This window comes from Pseudochaenichthys georgianus, chromosome 22 (genome assembly GCF_902827115.2).
Source record: "Pseudochaenichthys georgianus chromosome 22, fPseGeo1.2, whole genome shotgun sequence".
In the NCBI taxonomy this organism is placed as follows: domain Eukaryota; kingdom Metazoa; phylum Chordata; class Actinopteri; order Perciformes; family Channichthyidae; genus Pseudochaenichthys; species Pseudochaenichthys georgianus.
The window spans coordinates 18,961,930-18,970,425 of record NC_047524.1 but is presented as its reverse complement, the minus strand read 5'-3'; the positions used below and the strand labels follow the sequence as shown (position 1 = coordinate 18,970,425).

Here is an 8,496-nt window from a genome sequence, read left to right as displayed (position 1 = left end):
GACTGCAAGATTGCCACCAGACTTCCTGCTGCAACGCCTCCTCCATTAGAAACTGCAGCCCAGGATATTAGTTTGGCAGCAATGGAGCCGGCTGCTATTCCACCTGCGGTAAAACCTAAGGCAGCTAGCATAGCAGGAGTCGCCAACACAGTGGCTGCTCCTCCAGCTAATGGGAACGATTAAAGCAGAAGAGACATGGTCACTAATGATAAGGACAACCATGTTTGGGAGGGTTACTTTAAAAAAGAAAGTAATCAGTGACCTAATCTAGGTATCACAATATAAAATGAATGTAACCTGATTACTTTCCATTACTTTTGGATCACCTCAATATCAAAGGCAATGCAGATAAATACAAGAGCAAATAAATATCAATAAGAGAGCTTTAACCTCATCGTATTATATAAGACAACAGAACACTGTGACGTTAGAAAAGAAGAAACCAAGTTATCATTAAGCATATTTAGGCAGTAGTGTACTATAGACCAACAATGAGACACATGACCACACACTACATTTAAAAGAAGATCAAATCAGAGCAAACTGAAATTGTTAGGCATGCTGCCAGAATTTTATTTTTGGCTTTCATCCAGAATACTCATTCTCAAACTCATTCATTGTTTTTCAACGCAACAGCCAGGTGAACACCTGATCTGTTGATATACAGGCCCGTACTAAGTTGGACTCTATACGCCTACTGCCTGAATTTTCTTTATGGTTTTCAATTTCATTGGTTAGTTTGTTCTTTTATTTAATTCAGTAGGTGATGCCATATCTTTGAGATCTCATGTGGTATGCTGATTACGTAATCACGTTATATGTAATCCATTACCTCCTGAACCTGAGTACAACAATTGGACTTTGATGATTAAAGGCTAGCACGTTCAAAAATGTACATTCCAAATGGTCTTACCTGCGGCCATAAACCATCCGTAACCTGTTGATGAAACACAAACAGAAAACAATGACATGCTATTCACACTGAGCTGCTAATAAGACTTTTCCCTTTTATTTACTTGCTTGTGATGATGTTATGATGCTGCTTTAAACTTTCAATGAGCCACATGAAAACAAACTTATATAATACAATTATTACATTTATAAGAAAACAGAAAACTGTAATTTGTAGTTGTCTTCCTAAATCAGCATGAAAATATATCCAGAAAGAAATACAATATTCAGTTTACCAAATGACGCCGAGATTGACTTCAAGATTGCCCAGAGAATCCAAACTGCTCCAGACTTTATTGCAGCAAAAATAGCTGCTACTATGGCATCCAATGAGATGAAACCCATTTTGTCCAAAATATCAGGAATCACATCCTCAGTCCCTGCACCTCCTGTGAGAATAATATAAAAGAATAAACATTTCTGAGCCACATAAGGGATTCTGAAATTCAAAGGAGAATGTGGGTTTTAGTGGTTATATTAGGTTTTACCTGTTGCATTAAAGTATGCCTCACCTCCTGTAAATCAAAAACAAAAAACAAAAACAAGTTATTCCCACGGAGTATGGAGTCAGATCACTATAGTTCACCTAGGAATGGTATCGACTTAAATGTTCAAATCAATGTTGCTCTTCTGTCTATATTGGTCATATGATGCCCCTTGACTGAAATGTTTCCTGTTCAATATCCCCACTGATTTCCTTAAAATTCTGGGATGAGAGTCCACATCACAATTTACTCTAAACTGTCATTTCCCTTTCATCACTCACCTCAGCAATGGATCTCTCTCCACTGTCCCTGTATTCTGCCTCTGACTCACTCTCAAGCGCCTAGATGTCAAGAGAGATGGTGAAGTGATCATTATTTATTGAGCAGTATACTCTTTCACATTGAATCATAACAAGTCATACTGAATGTAAATACATCTGACTCTAAAGTAAGTCCCAGTCTGTGACATTGGATATTTTGAAGACTCAAGCAGTAGGTAGAATATTAGCTAGTCTATGTAATGTGCACTGAAAATAAATAGTTAACTGAATACTGGGATGGAAATTGCCTATAAGCACTCAGTAAAACATAAACACACACAAAAAGCTTCTGAATGATAAGAAGTATATTAAAACTAGGGCTGTCAAACGATTAAAATTTTTAATCAGATTAATCACAGCTTAAAAATTAATTAATCATGATTAATCACCATTCGAACTATGTCCAAAAAATGCCATTTATTTATGTATATTGTTGTGGGAATGGAAAGATAAATGAAAGAAGGCGGATATATCAATTTAACATACAGTATCTATGTTTATTATAACATTTTTCTGCATGTCAAAATGAAAGACAACCCACACACCTATCAATCATCAAACCGTGGGGTCTTAATTCATTACGTGTTGATTTCTATCAACGGGGGAGTACTTCAGGAAAGTCGACAGAGGAGGGGGGGGGGCTAGTGGAGTACTTCGTGACCACAGAGTGTGAACGTTGTGATCAGCTGTTTTAGCGCAGTTCTCCAGTGAAGGGAGGAGTCTCCCTCCGCAGCCGGTTGGCGAAGTTTTGGCACAGTTCCGTTGTACAGACCGACGTTAACAGCAGCCCTGTCTGTGCACACGGAGACCGACTCTGTCGTCCGGTGATCTAACCGCCTTCTGGAAAAGCTTCACAAGTACGTCGGTACGCAAATGCGCTTTGTGACACAAGTGACGGTACGCATTTCAGATTACGCACATAACCTGCGTACCAGTTATGTGCACCCCTGTACCAGAGCCATATTATTACTATTATATGGCTCTGCCCTGGTCACATAGAGAATGGTGTATTTGGTGTGCCTCGACTTAAATATAAAATGTAATTAGATTCCCTTTTTGATTGCATTAAACTCTTGGTGTGTAAATAAACAGTGAAGAAATTTGTTTCCCAAAAGCAGGCAGACCTAAACTGGGTTAGAATTCCTCAACAGTGCCTTTCTTTTGTTTTCCTCCTGGTGATACAGTCAGAATAAATTGTATTTGATTAATTAACGACAAGGAATGTGTGACGCCCTCTGCTGGACAAGGCTTAGGTTTCAAGAAGAGAAACCTAAGCCTATACAGCAGAGTTTTATTTTTAAGGAAATGAAAGCTAGGCAGGCTATATAAACCCGGTCATCAACTCGTATACACTACACACGATATCAAGTCATGGGGCTGTGTGAGTATCACTTTAAATTTCATCGAGTTTTTACTTCGTACATTCTATTTTTAACTACAACAAATAATAATGATAGTTACTTTAGCAAAGGTATTGATTAAACCCGATGTTAATGTTGATTTCGATATTCATCTTGTGTTTCAGTAACTTTCGCTTTAGCTGGTGCTGGAGCAGGTAAGACTTTTTCATCGATTGTAAACACACTTTAGATTAGATACTCTTTATTGAGCCCAATTTGGGAATGATTACTATTTCTGACTCACTATTCATTTTGGAGTGGCCAAACAAATTGGCATTAACAACGTTTCCTCTGCAGCTGGAGCTATCGCCGCTGCTCCTCTTGTTCTGGCCGCTGTAGGGTTCACCACCGCCGGGATCGCCGCAGGCTCCATTGCTGCCGGCATGATGTCAACTGCTGCAGTGGCTAACGGGGGAGCAGTGGCAGCCGGAACTACAGTGGCTGTTTTACAGGCTGCAGGTAAAGAGCATCACTTTAATGTTTTGCATTTTAATCTTTTGGTTAAACTAATGATAATATGGTAATATCAGTTCTCAGTTTCTGCATAGTTGATATTAAACCTTTGATCTTTGCTATAGGTGCAGCCGGTCTGCCAGCAGCTGCCTCTGCAGGTGTGGCTGGCATCGGAGCAACCATTGGATGGATAACTGCAATCCTCATCTGAGAAATCATGAAGGAACAGGATGAATATGTGTAATTTGTCAAATGAAGAAGGAAAGTACAATTGACATCACTTTCACTGGCTAAACAGCACTTTTGTCATCTCAAAATGTTTTGTTTAATAAATCGGTCTTCTATTATACATAGACTTGTTCAGTGTGTCGCCTGTGCATCTTTCCATTCTTTGTCATGTCCAAGAGAAAGGACTAAAATAGTTCACTGGTTTAACCTTTTTTTTTAATGAATTAGCATTATTTTGTCTTGCCACAGTTAAGCGGGGCTGTAAAACCAAGCTGTAAGATGTGACTTAGATGATGATGAGGCAATGCAAGTTTATTTATATCGCACCTTTCAACACAAAGCAATTCAAAGTGCTTTACAAATAATTAAAGACATTAAAATAGAAACACATTTTAAAATGGCATAATAACTGAATGCTGCTTCTCCATGTTCTGACTCTGGGGACAGAAAGTTGACCAGTCGACCTGAGAGTTCTGGATGGTTCATAATTTAGCAGCAGATCAGAAATGTATTTTGGCCCTAAACCATTCAATGCTTTATAAACCAGCAGCATATATTTTAATTGATTATTTGACGGACAGGGGTCTTTATAGTGTAAAGACCTCCGAATTGGAGTGATGTGATCCACTTTCTTAGTGTTAGTGAGGACTCGAGCAGCAGCGTTCTGAATTAGCTGCAGCTTTTTAATAGATTTTTTAGTGAGACATGTAAAGACATCATTACAGTAGTCGAGTCTACTGAAGATAAAAGCATGGACAAGTTTTACAAATCCTGCTGTGACATTAGTCTTTTAATCCATATATTCTTATGGTGATAGTATATATGCCGACTTAGTAATAGTTTAATGCAACTATTTAAATGCAAGTCAGAGTCCATGACTACACCTAGATTTCTGGCTTCTTCTGTTGTTTTGAACATTGCCTAATGAAGCTCAGCTCTGACTTGTCTACAAAAACAATTACCTCAGTTTTGTCTTTTTCTGATTAAAGAAAGTCCTGACACATCCAGTCATTGATTTGATCAATGACGGGAGGTGAATAGTTGGGACATTAACCTGTGGTTTCACATGTATATGCCACTCAGAGTTTTATCACATTGGCTTTTCTCATTATAAACCAACAAAATACAGGATAAGTCAGGTAGGTGTTCCACCCAAGTCTCCTATAGGTATCTCATAAAAAAACCTGCCCATTAAAATAAGCAACACACTTGAAATAAATATTAAATCTGACCACGTCCACAATAAGACCTCTCCCTAAAAATAAAAACAGGAATCACGGGATCATCCTATAGTTTTTTTAAAACATTTTCTAAAGTATCCATCTGTTACAGTTGGTAAGGCAGCCTAGACACTTATTTAGAAGCATAAAAACATGCAACAGCAGCACATTGTCAACAGTCCTCAACAATGCTCTCCAAGCCCAAGGGTTGAATCACTTCAGGACATGACAAAAAGGGCAGGTCAAATGATATCACAATCACCCAGCTCACTAATGTATCCATTAGTTGTTAAAATATTCAGTTTGGTATTTTTGTATGAATTCAGACTATCATTTAATTATCTCTTAATTTTCATTTTAATAAACTATTTGTGTACAGGAAAATAAATGGTGGAGACATTTTGTCCTCAAAGCAGGCAGACCTAAACTGGTTAAGCATCTCTTTAGTGTTGTGTCTTTTGTCTTCTGAGTTGTCGTTGGTTACATGAGGAAAGGAATCTGTGAGCACTCTTTAGCTCCAAGGAGGAAAGTTTAATTTCTTAAGAAACAAAACCTAAAACTCACATAGACCCCAGTCCACTTCTAATCTGGTTATAATCTTGTGGTTTTAACGGTTGTATCTTAATAATAAACTGGATAAATTTGTCTCATAAGAAAGATGTATATTTATATATATCAAATAATTATCTGAATGAAAAAAACCCTGCATTTTTGTATTTATAGCCTACGACCCAATGACTCAAACTCATTGCATTGTAAACCACACTGGACAAGTAGGGCGCACCTCTTTTTATTGGATTATAGTCTTCTTTTTTCAATAGCTTCAATCATGTGACCCAATAACTTCAAAGCAATCCAGCAATGTATTCATACACTGGACAAGTATAGGCCACACCTTTCTATCTTAAACAAATCAAGGCAAGGCAAGTTTATTTATACTGCACCTTTCAACACAAGTCAATTCAAAGTGCTTTACAAAAATGAAAGACATTCAGAGCATTAAGAAATAGTGCAGCAGAAACACATTATAAAATGGCATTTTAAAAACACTCGTTAAAAAGCAAAGATGATCAAATAAACATAAAACAAGCTAATATAAAATAACACAGGTATAAAAGACATGAATACAAGTTACAGTGCAGTGTAAGATATTAATAGTTCAATTAAAAGCAGCGACACAAAGGAAAGTCTTCTACCTGGATTTAAAAGTAGTTTGTTTCTTAAGTTACTTTTCTTTTCAATCAGGCTTTAAATGCAGCACTTGCTAGTAAACGTGATATGAACCCTCCTTTCGTTACCAGGGCTTTAGTTTTTATAAAGATGAGAGTCCAGGTGACCACTGTGAAATAAGCCTGAGTCCTGACCACAAGTGGGTCTTGGCAGGCTTACAAGGAAGGGAAACATAATTTAACTCCAAAGTTTGTCTTAAAATGTAATATGTGCAATGTGTGTCTTCTCTGCTGTCAACAACTCTGATACTTATGGAAATTGCAGCTGTAAACGGATGATAAACAATTGGTCAACTGAAAGGCTATACTCACTAGTTTACTGTGAGGGCACATACAAGTCTGGAGATTATCAGCAGTGTTTCCATAACTATGAGAGACACCTTTAATTGTACACAATAATTTGATCCATTGTTGTATAATGATATTATAGTGCAGCTTTGGTTAGCAGGCTTTTCAACTGGAGTTAAAAATAATTGCTGTTAGCATGCAGTAGATCTATGTTTCTTTTGAAGAAGAAGTCAGAAGTAAACTGGTTAAGCAACATATTAAGTGATGGCTTAATATCTCAGAAATGTTAATTCAATCAGGCAACTTACGTGTGTCTTGATATGTTCATTAGAAGCAGTATATCGTTTGAGTTTAGCGTCTAGGCTCTGGCCTCATCACTCCAAAGATTTACATAGAACATTTCAGTTGTGATGATTAGATAACTATCCCCCGAGCCTACAGGTGGATGCTGGGGTGGTTGGGGGGCCGGCGACCAGCAGTAATGTGAACGCAGCAGATTAGCGAGGCAGAGGCAGCAGATCTAGCAGCTTAAATGGAGAGGCATGTTTAGGAGAATGTGTTTGGTTGGTTGTAAGAGGGACGAGGTACGTCACGTGTTAATGTATCATTGGTGCTCGAGTTGACTGCCTGAACTAGCTCGCAGGCTTCGCCCCATATATCAGAGTTCATTGTCTCTTCTTGTTGCCATTCCCTGCTTTGAAGGAAGTCTACTTAAGGGTGACATTCTCTTTTCCTTAGTTTGCTTTTTTGTTTTCTTTGTAGATCCCTATCGTGCGGCCAGAGAGCCCAACAGGGATCCTGTGCCAAGGGTCAACATGAAGTTGACAGTTTTGTTTTCAGTGAAATGTTTTATTATTACTACGATTACTATTGTATGAATGGCGATGAAATCTGCTACATGACAGTCCGAACAGCCAGAGCTATACTAAATGCTAATTAGCTAATGTTAGCATGCTACAAGGGGAAAAAAGGCAAATAAATAATATATCTGCCAAACATCAGAACACAGCATTTTTAATTGTTAGTATGCTGTTGTCCAGCTCAAAGCACTCTTAGTCTTTTACATAAACTCGAGTATAATAATTGAAATTGTGTCAATGAAACACTTGCTTTATTTTTTATGCATTTTATTTGGGTTTAGAATTGGCCGCATAATAAGATAAAAGTACTCACAGAGCACAGAAGCATCATGTTAATGCCTTCAGATTCAGTTATAGTGTCAAAACAACGATTAATTAGAGCTAATTCACATCCTGCAAATGACACTATGTTGGCATCATCTTCCACATTATAAAACACACTTTTGACTTATACAAATAATGAATGACAAGATGAAAATAAGACATGTTAGACTTGTAATGTCATAACAATATAATTGCTTCTGGATTGATGTTCAAATATTTAAGTCATGGCATACACAGTTTAATGTTGGTATTTGACATTCATCACAGTACAGATATACACAAAATGTGTATTTGTCTCCATTAGGTGAAGATTAAATGTGTCCCATATCCATGGTCTAAATCTTTATTAGATCTGGCTGACAGCAAATGGTTGACAGCATCCATGCAACAGCTACACCCATGCCAGCCACAGCTACTCCAGCCGCAGCTACTCCAGCCGCAGCTACTCCAGCCGCAGCTACTCCAGCCGCAGCTACTCCAGCCGCAGCTCCAGCCGCAGCTCCAGTTGTAGCCCCTGACATACCAGCAGTGACAGTACATTATTCTTGAGAATCATAAGAGCTCTTACCTTTCCAAAAGGAAAGCTTTTATTCCACAGTCTGAAATGACATATTTATCTATTTAGATGCAAATTCTCCTCCAGGACTGAAACTTGAATATACTCCAAATGCTTCCTCTGTCCATTGTAGAACAACATGTTCTAGTTTGTTCATTGAAAGTACTTTTTGTATATCGGGA

At 37.9% G+C, this 8,496-nt stretch overlaps 1 protein-coding gene and 1 long non-coding RNA gene across 2 annotated transcripts; one reads left to right on the top strand and one right to left on the bottom strand.

The window, feature by feature from the left end:
- LOC117467418 (uncharacterized) lies at nt 1-1,808 on the bottom strand. The gene is made up of 5 exons (XR_011645272.1): nt 1,718-1,808; nt 1,440-1,466; nt 1,188-1,340; nt 914-937; nt 1-166 (listed from the first exon to the last, which is right to left on the bottom strand). It is a non-coding gene; the product is annotated as an uncharacterized lncRNA (long non-coding RNA).
- A 1,248-nt stretch (nt 1,809-3,056) lies between these two features.
- LOC117467419 (interferon alpha-inducible protein 27-like protein 2A) lies at nt 3,057-3,964 on the top strand. Its single transcript, XM_034111030.2, has 4 exons — nt 3,057-3,137; nt 3,282-3,311; nt 3,454-3,615; nt 3,735-3,964. Exons 1-4 carry the CDS (start codon nt 3,128-3,130, stop codon nt 3,818-3,820), a joined length of 288 nt encoding a protein of 95 aa, XP_033966921.1. The 5' UTR covers nt 3,057-3,127; the 3' UTR covers nt 3,821-3,964.
- Nucleotides 3,965-8,496: the final 4,532 nt, after the last annotated feature.